Source organism: Chelonus insularis, unplaced genomic scaffold, assembly GCF_013357705.1.
Source record: "Chelonus insularis isolate UGA/USDA-ARS -01 unplaced genomic scaffold, ASM1335770v1 contig_410_pilon, whole genome shotgun sequence".
Classification (NCBI taxonomy): Eukaryota; Metazoa; Arthropoda; class Insecta; order Hymenoptera; family Braconidae; genus Chelonus; species Chelonus insularis.
Genome location: NW_023276567.1, coordinates 5,042 through 16,628, shown reverse-complemented (window position 1 = coordinate 16,628; position 11,587 = coordinate 5,042). Strand labels below are relative to the sequence as shown.

Sequence of the window (11,587 nt, the reverse complement as noted above, 5' to 3'; positions counted from 1 at the left end):
TTAAATTGAAAGAAATTTTTAATGGTTAGTTTCCCTAATATTAGTTCTAATCAAATGAGCACAATCTGACAACAATACAAACTTGTCCGCGTTCATAAATAATACCGTTAATTTTTTGAATATAAAGTATACTTGGTAATTCTTATTCATTTCGTGACAAGAGATACAGAATTAATATAAAGATAACAAAAGCAACGAAGCAGTTATAACTTATGCACGCAAGTAGTTTATGTTTATAAAATTGCACTATTGAAATGTGTCATTAATACACATTATAAAATATATACATAGTTTCCTATATGTGCTTAAAAAAATATATTAATGAATCTAAGTTAGAAAGGATTCAGTAAAAGTCTACAAAAATAATCTGGAGACATGTGTGCAAACAATGAAATAATACTATTTACTTAGGGAAAGTCTAAATAGATGAGAAGAAAAGAATAAAAGAAGGAATTCTCTAGATAGTCACATCCAGCTAAGTATACGTACAGAGAGAAAGCTATGTAATTCCTGGGAATCAGTATATAGAGATGTTGACTATGACGTTTTTAAACCTTATAATCTTAGTCACGTCCGCTTGGATCGTGAAAATCTTGACAATGGATAAAAATTGGTCAATTAAGTATTTTACATAAAAAAAATAATTTTGTAATTTCTCTAATTACATTCAAATAAATTAATCTTGATGTAAAGACAGATGACATCGAACTAAGGGAAAATATGTGAATAATGTGAGTAAAAAATAATGATGGATAGATTCTATGATAGTTTATGAATGAATAATTGATAACCGATTTATTTATTAGATAGGAATTCTTGATGTTTGACCACATACAAGCCTTGTCGTGGCGCGGTCAGCGTGGCCTGAATTCCAAGGTGCTTACTTCTGGTCGGACTGGGTAGGTTGAGAGGTAAAGGCAAAGGAAGTAGAGAATGATGACGCGTCGCAATGACGATAGAAGACTCTCGTACTCCTTCGACCGCTATAAACTGCGATGGTGTACTATAAGAAACGTATGGTGGTAGTACAAACGGTTGGCTGACTGGCAGTCTTAAGTTACAGGTGGGGATTTGAGACCAACACCAGGAATATGACTTCCTGTCTCAAGTAGATGGTCTTCAGTATTCGATAAACGCTTCTTTAACTCGCACGCTCAGCTTGAGCGATCTAGTGTGCCGCAATTAATAAATTTAACATTGAAGTTTGTTGTTAAATATCTAAATAAAATTTAGACGTGATGATAGTCATGTAATCGAGCCACTTAATTTTCATTTGAGACATTTGGTTCATTAAAATTTTTTATTGTGCTAAAAGTGTCTTCTAAAGTGTTGATTGCTCTTAGTGTTATAGTCAATAGAAAATCAAACAATGGAATCACGAGGACTTTATTATTTTTATATTGCTCTTTTACTTCTTTTTATAGTTCGAGGTATGTAGCTCATTTAAAATTTAAATCACCATGCTAATTACAAGTATTATTGTTAGTAAAATTGTGCGAATATTATTTTTTAAATTTATCTACTTAATTATGAATAAATTTTAATTGTACGAGTAATTGTTCGTAATATTAAAAGCAAATTGCAATACTTCCTGAGGAAAAGTGGAAATAAACTTGCAAATGATTATAATATAAGATATAATATATAGTTTCGAAAGATATTCGACATATCCTTTTTATTTAAAATTATAAAGAAGATAATTTTTTTTGATAATTAATTAAACCGGATAGTGGTTGCGATTTCACCAGGATTTTGTCTTCAAACTTTTTTTTTTAAAGAGAAATCACTTATTACATTTGCAGAATTGATAAACACAGCAAACTTCCCACTGCTAGTTTGCTATTAACTTATAGAATTGCAATTTTATTATTCTTTTCTGTGGTAATCCTACTCACTGATGATTGCATCTAGACATTTTCTCACTACACGCACTTCAAGAATACATCTCAAATTATAATTCTTTTGAAAAAGAAAGCTATTAATATTTCTCATGATAATATCAGGAAACAAATAACGGGAATTAAACATATGAGCTCCCGAATTATTCATGTATTCCTTCAAGACCCTTTTTTCATAATGCTTCTTAACCTCATTATTTAATTTCCTAGACCGGTCACATTCTAAATTGTATCAAATAATTTGTTAGTCTCGCACTGTCACTTTATACTGTGTGACTTTTGACCTACTAACCGATTTTACCTTACACCTCAACTTTATCTATTCTAAATCTAATAATTAAATTATCCTCATTGTCTTTGTTTACTAATTTTTCACTTAATCGTAGGAAGTATTTAATTTTGAAATATTTGTACCTTTCTGATGATTAACATATTAATTAAATAGTTTAGGTTCCGTTAAGTGCGCGTGGCAATCGGCAAACGGGATCGATTCTCCGTATTATTTTTTATTCCATGATTTTTATTTATCTTTTAGCCTTCCTGTCCTCGTTATTACATTCCTAGATCATTCATTACATTATTATGTTGGACAAATAATATAGGAAGAATATTTACACTGTGCAATCGAGCGAAGAAATGATTGTGTATAGAAACACCATCGCTGTCACTATAAGCTAGTTAATTACTATGAAAGTCAATGCTCGGCACGCAGAACGAACGAACGATGCTATATTAACGGTGAATTTTCCATTAGCGGATAAACTTATCACCTTCAATCTTTTAGCATGATGGAAAATTCGATTGTTGCAGATTAACTAAAGAATAAGAAAATATAACAATAATCATAGCGATAATAATAATAATAATAATGCTAGAACATCGTTGAGAGTGATCGCATGTTCAACATACACTCTCAAGTGTGAGCTGTCATACTTTAACTTTACAATACCTTCATACGTTGAATACCAAGCTCTAGGTGTAAAGAGATGTAATGCAGGGGTGAATGCTCGCACAATAGACGTAGCGAATTACTCGAACGTTAGACCATAATGTATGTGTATATTCAAGTCATCAATTCTGAACTAATAATATTTTTTTAACGTCACGTTTATAGGGAGCAGATCAACAGGGTGTGGATATCCAGGAGCACCTGCTCATAGTCATGTCAGATTTTCTGGTGACAGTCTTGAAGACGTCCTTGATGAGGAAGAATCCTTGATTAAAGAGACATCATTTTCCAGTGGGACAGTAGCTACATATTCATGCGAACGAGGATTTGAACTTCTTGGTCCATCACGAAGACAATGTCAACCAGATGGAACATGGACTCCAGAAGGAGTTCCATTTTGTGGTAAGACAATAATAGCTGATTAAGTAGTTTGAAAAATAAAAATGCATGACGATAAACTGACCTGGTACGTGGCTATCTATACATCTGTTTGGTATAGCTTATAGTTTATTTGCCGCTGTTTCCCTTGGCCCGTCTGCCAACAGGTTCATGTTTAACGGTTCCATGCCCCTTCTCTGGCTGCAGTTGGTTCCGTTTCACAGCTATTATTGAGCCACCTCGGTCAAGGACACAAGGAAACGGGTCACATGCCTTTGACACCTACAGAAAAATAGGATTCAGGTTTTAAATACTCCTACAAGTTTTATTGAAATTTTTTCCGTTGAAATGACTCAAGAAACGAGGATTTAAAGGAAAGAGAAAGAGGAGAAAATAATGCGACATATTAAAACAAAAGCCCATGGCAGGTGAACGTTAAGTAGGTCTCTACTCGATACAAGTGGGTCGTGGGGCATTACAAAGCAAGAAGAAGGTAACTTGGTAAGCAGGCAGCTACGTCGATTCGCTTCGTCGGCTCTTAGAACTATGAGACAATCATTCTAAAGATGTTCGTGGACCTAAGTGCAGGCATTAGAATAAACAGAGCACGAGACTATAATCCTGAAAACAGCAAAATAAAGAGAAACCCGTACACCAGTACACGTGCGACAATCTTGACGTATTTTTATATAATTTCAGTCAATTTTCCTCACCAACAATGTACCACAAACCCTATTATTATTCTTTAGCATTCTGTCATCGTTTTTTGAACAATTCCAAATCAATTTACTTCTTGCGTTTATCGTCATGCGGATTTCTCGACCAACTCAGAAAGGAGGACACCTGGCGAATTGTCACCAGAGTGAAACTCGTTTTACTACCTAGAATCATTTTTATTTATGTAAAATATTTTTTAATTTTTCAGTGCTCAATGTCGCTGGAGGAAAAGCGCCAATGCAATCTAGTAGTGCAGATGGTGGGATTCCACAAAAGGCTGTTGATGGTAGCAGTGGTCAAGTTTACAACCCTCAAACATGTACTTTGACTAGGGCAGAGCTAAAGCCCTGGTGGTACGTCAATCTTCTTGAACCATATATGGTCCAATTGGTTAGACTTGATTTTGGGAAAGCCTGTTGTGGTGAGTGGTTAAGATAATATTCAATTTAAGACCAATAGAATCGCTTGACTGATCAATTTCTTGCTGTCTCGCAAACTTTCCACAATTAGAGCAAATCGATAGCGATTTGCCAGCTTTATAGACTTCTAGGGAAAATACTACTCAACGAGCTGGAAAATATTTACTATTAAATTAGATGACGACTTGAGCTAGTTTTTATTTGTTAAAAAATAGCTGCGAAACTATCAATTCTTCCCGTATATGGTGAGAAGTCAATTTGCCAAAGTATTTTAGAAATTTTCGTTCAATGGATAGCGAGAGTCTTTCACTACTTTCGATTGTTAGAAAACGCCGGAAAGCTATGCCTTGTAGATTGATAAGGCTTGCGTGTTAATTCAAACGCATCAAATTGCATTCTTTTAACTTGCGCACTCTTTAAAAGATGTAGGAATTACGGCTTACCATCAACGATTGACAAACTTGGTTATCGTATGTGTCACGGATAAAGTCCTTTGTAGGCCACTGCTTGCAGTAAAAGACGAACCACTGAATCACAAAAAAATGATAAAATCTTTTTCTTTTTTTTTATCGACCTTCTATTCTTCTAACACTTCTTATATATTTAATTATGGGAGTGAAAGCTCACATGCCACACTCATGATGCTCATTTCCTATTATTACCATTATTTTTAAATATTTCTTAATGTTATCTTTTGTTTTTGTCTTGCGACACAGACGGAGTTTCAGGAACGATAGTTGTACGAGTTGGTAATAATCGGCCGGATCTTGGGACAAATCCCATTTGTAATAAATTCACTGGACCTTTAGAAGAAGGGCAACCGCTATTTCTACCATGTAATCCACCCATGCCTGGAGCTTTCGTTTCTGTGCATCTAGAATCTTCTTCTTCTCCTCCTACACCTGTTCAATTGTCACTTTGTGAAGCTTTTGTATATACTGATCAGGTAATTGATTTATTTTTTTTAATCAATATTGGTTATTTATGATTCATTTTTAATTACTAATTTTCTGTAAAGGCTTTACCTATTGAAAGATGTCCTCAATTCCGAGATCAACCCCCTGGATCAACAGCAACATATAATGGAAAATGTTACATATTCTACAATAGACAACCCATGCCATTCCGTGAAGCTCTCGCTTTTTGTCGGGCTCGAGGAGGAAGTCTCGTAGATGAAAGTAATCCTGCTTTGCAAGGATTTATCTCGTGGGAATTATGGAGAAGACATCGTAGTGATACTTCAAGCCAATATTGGATGGGTGCTGTAAGAGATTCAAAAGACAAGTCTGTTTGGAGGTGGACTGGAAGTGGTGATGAAGTAGCAGTTTCTTTCTGGAGTCTTCCACAAGGCACTCAGGAAGATTGTGCTCGATATGACGGTAGTAGAGGTTGGCTTTGGTCAGATACTCCTTGTACCGCACGACTCAATTATATTTGTCAACATCGTGAGTATTGAATTTTAGAAATTTAAGTGGTTATGAAATCAATCTATTTATGTTTATCTTTGATGTCTTTCCAGAACCGAGAGCTTGTGGTAGACCAGAACAACCACCAAACTCAACAATGGTAATTACGAATCTTCAATCAACAGACTCTCCAGGAAATAATTACCAAGTTGGTGCAACAGTTGCTTACAATTGTAATGCAGGAAGTCTGTTAATCGGCCCGGCGACTCGCACCTGCTTAGACACAGGATTTTATAATGAGTTTCCTCCAGTTTGTAAAAGTATAGAGTGTGGTTTTCCAGCAAGTATAAAGCATGGAGAATATACACTTATTAATAATACTGTCAATTATTTAAGCCAAGTCTTGTATTCTTGTGAAGATGGATATGAAATGACTGGTAAAGTATTAATAGTATTTGTCTTACATAATAAAATTACATAATGTAATCAATTTCAATTGTCAATAAATTTTCTCACTATTCTTTAGCTAGTATTATTTAACAAATTTTTATTTTTTATAGGGCGAGCAAGACTGACTTGTGATATTGATGAACGCTGGAATGGGCCTCCACCGAGATGTGAACCTATCCGTTGTGATCCTCCAGCAGTTGTAGCACACAGTACAATAAAAATTGAAGAAATGAATGGAGAAGAAAGTCAAGAAAAAACTGGAAATCAAACCCTTCTTGTTGGTAGCATTGTTACTTACACTTGTGAGAAAGGATATAAATTATCTGGATTCCGTCAAATACTTTGTCTACCAACTGGATTATATGACCATTCTGCTCCAACTTGTACAGGTAATTTTCTAATAAATAAAAATAAATTTATTTCGGAATAAAATTTATATTTATGTCATAATAAATTATTAATGAAATTGTAGAAGACAATAAAGGATCAACAACACCAGCAAGATCAACTGTGAGGCCGACAATAACTAGAGGGAAACCATTCTTCCCTCCGAGAATTCGTACGACAACTACAGAAGCTACAACAACTACAACAACCGAGACGGTAGAAGAAATTTCAACTAAAAAATATGTTGCAAATGCAGAACATCCCGCAACTGTAAGGGAATCAACAGGAAGAAAACCAACAATTGCAGTACAAAAAACTTCATCGTCAGGAGTTTTAAATGACGATGATCATCCTCAGGACAACGAAATATCTGGAAGTGGTGTTGATAATGCTCGGGCTAAGGTAGCTGCCGGAGTTGCAGAACCAACTGGACCTTTCAGAGTAGATAGATCAGATTCTCCAACTCATCAAGCCAAATTAAACCTTGGTGCAGTGATCGCTCTTGGAGTTTTTGGTGCTTTTGTTTTTCTAGCAGCCGTGACTACAACTATTGTGATTTTGATACGCAGGTAAGATTTGTTACATAAAATTAATCTTATTCTTACGATAGAATAAGATAAAAAGTATAAAATACAAATGAAATTAATGCTTCTATTAAGCTTCCAATGAATCCTTGAATGTTCACCAGTTTCGCACTGTCTTTTATTTATTTTGTAAATAAAAAATTTACTCATATTTTTTTTTGTAAAAAGAAAAAATATGGCAACAAAAAGTGTGGTTCATATGAACGGATGACAGTGCGGATATGTAAAGAACTAACTAAACCAGTAGTTTAACACAAATTAACTTGAGTAAAATTTGTAAATGCGTGGTGGTTAGCGGCAACGGCAGAGTACGAGGACGACGTCGTCACAGGGGGCTCGGCGGGGTTGGTGCGCTCGGGGGTGGCGATGGAACTACTGGTGGCCTCGGAAGGTCCGATCCTACAGGAATGCCGTCGCGCTGGTACACGCTTCTTGCGCTTCCATTCCCCGACCAGCACCTGGGGCGTCGTGATCTTACGGCTCGTCGAGCTACCGATCACCCATATTCCTTCAGTCTTTCCGCAGCTCATCGTGCCGGTTATTTCTCCAACCCTTCCTTATAATTAATTACAGACGCCATATCTGACTATATAAATAACAGAAAAACTAAAAAAACTTATACAAAAAAAAACAAAAAAAAATAAACTAAACAAACATACAGAACTATTGCCAAGACCCACTCCCCAATCGCCCAACCACCGCCTTCTTCATCACCACCGAATCAATCAACGTCTTCATCACAACCATGTGTATACAGTGACGTTCTAGTCAAGGTAAATGATGCAGAAGACATGGAGAAAGGTGAAATGAAAAGAGAGAAACGCACTAAAGGAGCACTTTTTTTATTTAGAACTAGTAGTTCGCCTTATCCCGCTACTCTTGCACGCATTTTCATTTACGTTCTTTTTCTTCCATTATAAATATATATATTCCCACTGGCCTTGTTTTCTCCGCAATTTCGCACGCATTCTCCAGGGAAACCTCGATGCGGGATTGCAGTGATACTATTGCTTTAATTAATGTTTTTTTTTTCTTTTTGCTGTAATGAGTGACTATTTAATTATTATTTTAGGAATAGAGGAAGCCGAAGTAAACATTACCGACATCGTGCCTCACCAGATTGTAATACTGTTGCCAGTTTCGACAGCAGCTCATCAGAAAGTCGTGGAGGACTGAATAGATATTATAGACAAGCTTGGGAAAATCTTCATGAATCAACTGGACAAAAAGCTAATCATCATCCTTTACGAAGAAAAGAAACTCTTGACGATCCAGCTTTTCGTGATAATTATCGTCATCCTGACAATACCTCTGATCTTGGTGATGTTACTGGTCTTTCTGGAAAACAACATGTTAGTGACAAGAAACGACACCATCATCATCATCACCATCATCATGGTAATTCAACACCAGAATGGCGACAGTCTCAGTCTCACCACCGATATTGAGTTTTTTTAATGAATATAATTGAATTTTAACATATTAAGGATATCTTACTTTAAAGAATTAACGTACTATTGTAAATAATTTGAGTTCGTGTTGCGGTTCAGGAATAATCCTGAAGGAACATGCCAAAAATAATCTACACTATTTATAATACTTCAAAATAATTTGTAGGCGCGGTTAAAAACTCAGCTTGACAATTTTCATCACCAGGAATTTATGTATTTTATTCGTTTTCATTATTAGTCCGCAATGGCCACCTTGGCCTCACCTTTATTTAGAGTCAGGGAGACTTAAGGTTAGGCTAATGTTGTTCATTCGGTGTAAAAAATTATCGTTTTCTTAATGATTACGATCAATATTTAGCTATTGAGTTTTTTTCTATTTTACGACTGAATTTTTAATGAGCCTAATATTTTCTTTAACAAAGAATTCAAGTGTAAAAACTTGTTGTGTTATAAATAACACCTAGAAATTATGAAAATATCTGTATATGTATTTACTTAAAGTTAATATATTTGATAATATTAAAAAAAATCACATTTTTTAATCATTTTCTAAGCTTGAATTTGTGTAGCCTTAATGTCTACATCAGCGGCAAGTCAATTTAGCTGAAATATTCCTTTAATTTTTTCTTATGAGTTTTTTTCTGCATCAACCACTGTCCGATGAGTTTTCCAACTTGCTTTCGAGCTTCCACTAATTGTGGTAAGTCATTAGGTGATGCAGGATACATATTGGCACAATGAGCAGTACCTACAATAACAATTAAAACATTAAACACAAATTATAAAATTTGATTAATAAAACAATCATACAATTTACCATTTATGAAAATTGCTTGTGCTTCAGAATTTGATGATTTTATGATTCCCAATGCATGCCAAGGATCAATAGATCCATGAACATAAACAACGTTTGAAACTTCGAGATATAATCCTCCATACAGAATATTCGTTCTTTCCACTCCATCATCTAATAGCTTGAAATTATATCTAAAAAAATATCATTTTTTAAACCTCTTAATTTTTAGAAGAATCTGATAATATTAATTGTTGTTCATACTTTGGACCAAAAATATCTGAACATTGTTGAATGAAAAATTCAACGGGAAATGTTTTACTGAAAAGTTCGGGTCGAGCAGTAGAAGTTTGGAAAAAACCAAATTCGGTACATGTTTGATAAAACCACTGTCGACCACCTTCTGAAGTTTCTGCTTCCCAAGATACATTTCTAAGCTCGTCTATCATTTTACTATATTGATAATCTAAGCATTTTTCGCCGTTAGCTTCCAGTAATAAATTACTGACAGCTGCTAATCGCTGTGCAGAAATTCCTTTCTTCTCATCAACAAGAATATCACAAACAGTATCAATTGTTATGTTAGCTGTTTTTGAGGTTTTACGATTGTCTTTATTGTACTGAACAACTTCAGCAAAATTGCTTGCTAAAGTTTCAAATAAATTAGATACGTCATTTCTTTGTGGATTAGAAGAATCAAATGGTTGACAAAGTTTAAATGTTTTCACAACATTTTGTTGACCAAGGACATGATGAAGCATTATTTGTATTTGGTTCATACCATCAGCAACGGCACTAACACATTTATCTGAATGAGTTTTTAATGCATTTTCTACTACAACGTAGTACTGACGGAAGTCAATTTTAGCAAGTAATGGCCCACTTGAAGATACAGCACCATGGATTAAATGAGGATATTTAATACGCATCCAAGCTGCTAGAGATCCTGGATAAGATCCACCAAATGCAATCCATTTAGTATCATGGGGGATTTGATATAAATGGGTCATATTTTGAATAAAATATGCTAAATCAGCAAGAGCTTGTTCAGATGATAAATATACTAAGTTTTTAGTACTTAAGTCCCTGTAGAAATCCAAAGATTAGAAAACTAATTAATACAATATTAGTGGATTAATTTTTGAAATCATGATATAGAATTCATACACTGTGGGTCGACTTTTGCCATAAAAACGATGCTCTAATTGAAAACATAATGCATTGTACTGTTTGGCGTATTCTATCCATTGACCCTCTTTCATCCAATGAGGACTTGCTTCACCTTCTCCTCCAATCATCAAAAATACAGGTCCTCCGTTTTTGTGATATTCTTTATTCATGAAATATCTCTAAAATTGCAGAATTTTTAGAATTTTCTATTTTAAACTAGATCCGTTAGTTATAAACTTACTTGTTTCCATGTTTTTCCGTTGGTCGGGTCAAAATGATCTAAGTATTGTTCAAACCACATATCCTTTGAAGGAGTATATTTTCTCGATGAAGCCGGTTCACCTAATCCATATTTACTTCTTCCTCGAGCAAATCGTCGCCACGCAAATGACTCATTATGCAAAGTAAATAAACAAGCAAATAAAATAAGTAAGTATTTTGCGTTAATTTGCATCATGACTTGTATTCACTTTACTAAATATTATTTGAATAATAAGTGGAACAGAAATTTATCGAATTTATAGAAAAAATAAACAAAGTAGTTCGATGAACTTCTAGAATGATGATAAGTAAATTGATATCAGTTGTGTGTAAATAAAACTAAACGATTTGCATTCGTGAGAGAACAATTTTCCACCATTTTATTGGAAAAAAAGGAAGAGATACAAAGGTAGGGGCAATCACGAGTCCAAGCTCAGCCCAGATAACCAACCATGTTACAAAGAATACTTACATCCTAAAAACAGACTATTGCTACTTAGAACTATACAGTGTATGGTCTATACTAAATTTCCTGGCGCGATTTACAAAAGCTTTGTACTTATTTTAACCATTTTATCACAGTACAGCAATATCCTTAACTTGGTCTTAACATTAAGTTTTAGCTTTAATTAGATTTAATTTTTCTTTAACACCTTCTATAACAATTTTTCCAATATTATATAACATTTTTTATATATGATTGAACCAGAAACAAAACAAAAAC

General features: G+C 34.4%; 2 protein-coding genes across 4 annotated transcripts; one reads left to right on the top strand and one right to left on the bottom strand.

The window, feature by feature from the left end:
• Positions 1-927: 927 nt before the first annotated feature.
• LOC118069498 (uncharacterized) lies at positions 928-9,088 on the top strand. Its single transcript, XM_035087660.1, has 9 exons — positions 928-1,430; positions 3,013-3,249; positions 4,151-4,363; positions 5,078-5,307; positions 5,380-5,806; positions 5,881-6,204; positions 6,328-6,606; positions 6,690-7,173; positions 8,261-9,088. Exons 1-9 carry the CDS (start codon positions 1,370-1,372, stop codon positions 8,634-8,636), a joined length of 2,631 nt encoding a protein of 876 aa, XP_034943551.1. The 5' UTR covers positions 928-1,369; the 3' UTR covers positions 8,637-9,088.
• Positions 8,010-11,242, bottom strand: LOC118069499 (putative serine protease K12H4.7). 3 transcript variants are annotated; one of them, XR_004690630.1, is made up of 7 exons: positions 10,844-11,242; positions 10,600-10,781; positions 9,697-10,518; positions 9,457-9,626; positions 9,173-9,387; positions 8,305-8,526; positions 8,010-8,227 (listed from the first exon to the last, which is right to left on the bottom strand). XR_004690630.1 is itself a non-coding variant. In XM_035087661.1 (5 exons), exons 1-5 carry the CDS (start codon positions 11,057-11,059, stop codon positions 9,239-9,241), a joined length of 1,539 nt encoding a protein of 512 aa, XP_034943552.1. In that variant the 5' UTR covers positions 11,060-11,242; the 3' UTR covers positions 9,107-9,238. The 3 variants fall into 3 exon arrangements, 1 of the variants encoding a protein (XP_034943552.1); XR_004690631.1 differs by having other exon boundaries at positions 8,305-8,522; XM_035087661.1 differs by lacking the exons at positions 8,010-8,227; positions 8,305-8,526 and having other exon boundaries at positions 9,107-9,387.
• Between the last annotated feature and the right edge of the window lie 345 nt (positions 11,243-11,587).

Coding starts and splice junctions, on each gene's coding strand:
- LOC118069499 (XM_035087661.1), bottom strand. CDS start 11,059: ATGATGCAAATTAACGCAAAATACTTACTTATTTTATTTGCTTGTTTA. Junction 9,627..9,696: donor TCAGATATTTTTGGTCCAAA/GTATGAACAACA, acceptor ATATTTTTTTAG/ATATAATTTCAAGCTATTAG. Junction 9,388..9,456: donor ACAAGCAATTTTCATAAATG/GTAAATTGTATG, acceptor TTGTTATTGTAG/GTACTGCTCATTGTGCCAAT.
- LOC118069498 (XM_035087660.1), top strand. CDS start 1,370: ATGGAATCACGAGGACTTTATTATTTTTATATTGCTCTTTTACTTCTT. Junction 4,364..5,077: donor TTTTGGGAAAGCCTGTTGTG/GTGAGTGGTTAA, acceptor CTTGCGACACAG/ACGGAGTTTCAGGAACGATA. Junction 5,308..5,379: donor CTTTTGTATATACTGATCAG/GTAATTGATTTA, acceptor TTTTCTGTAAAG/GCTTTACCTATTGAAAGATG.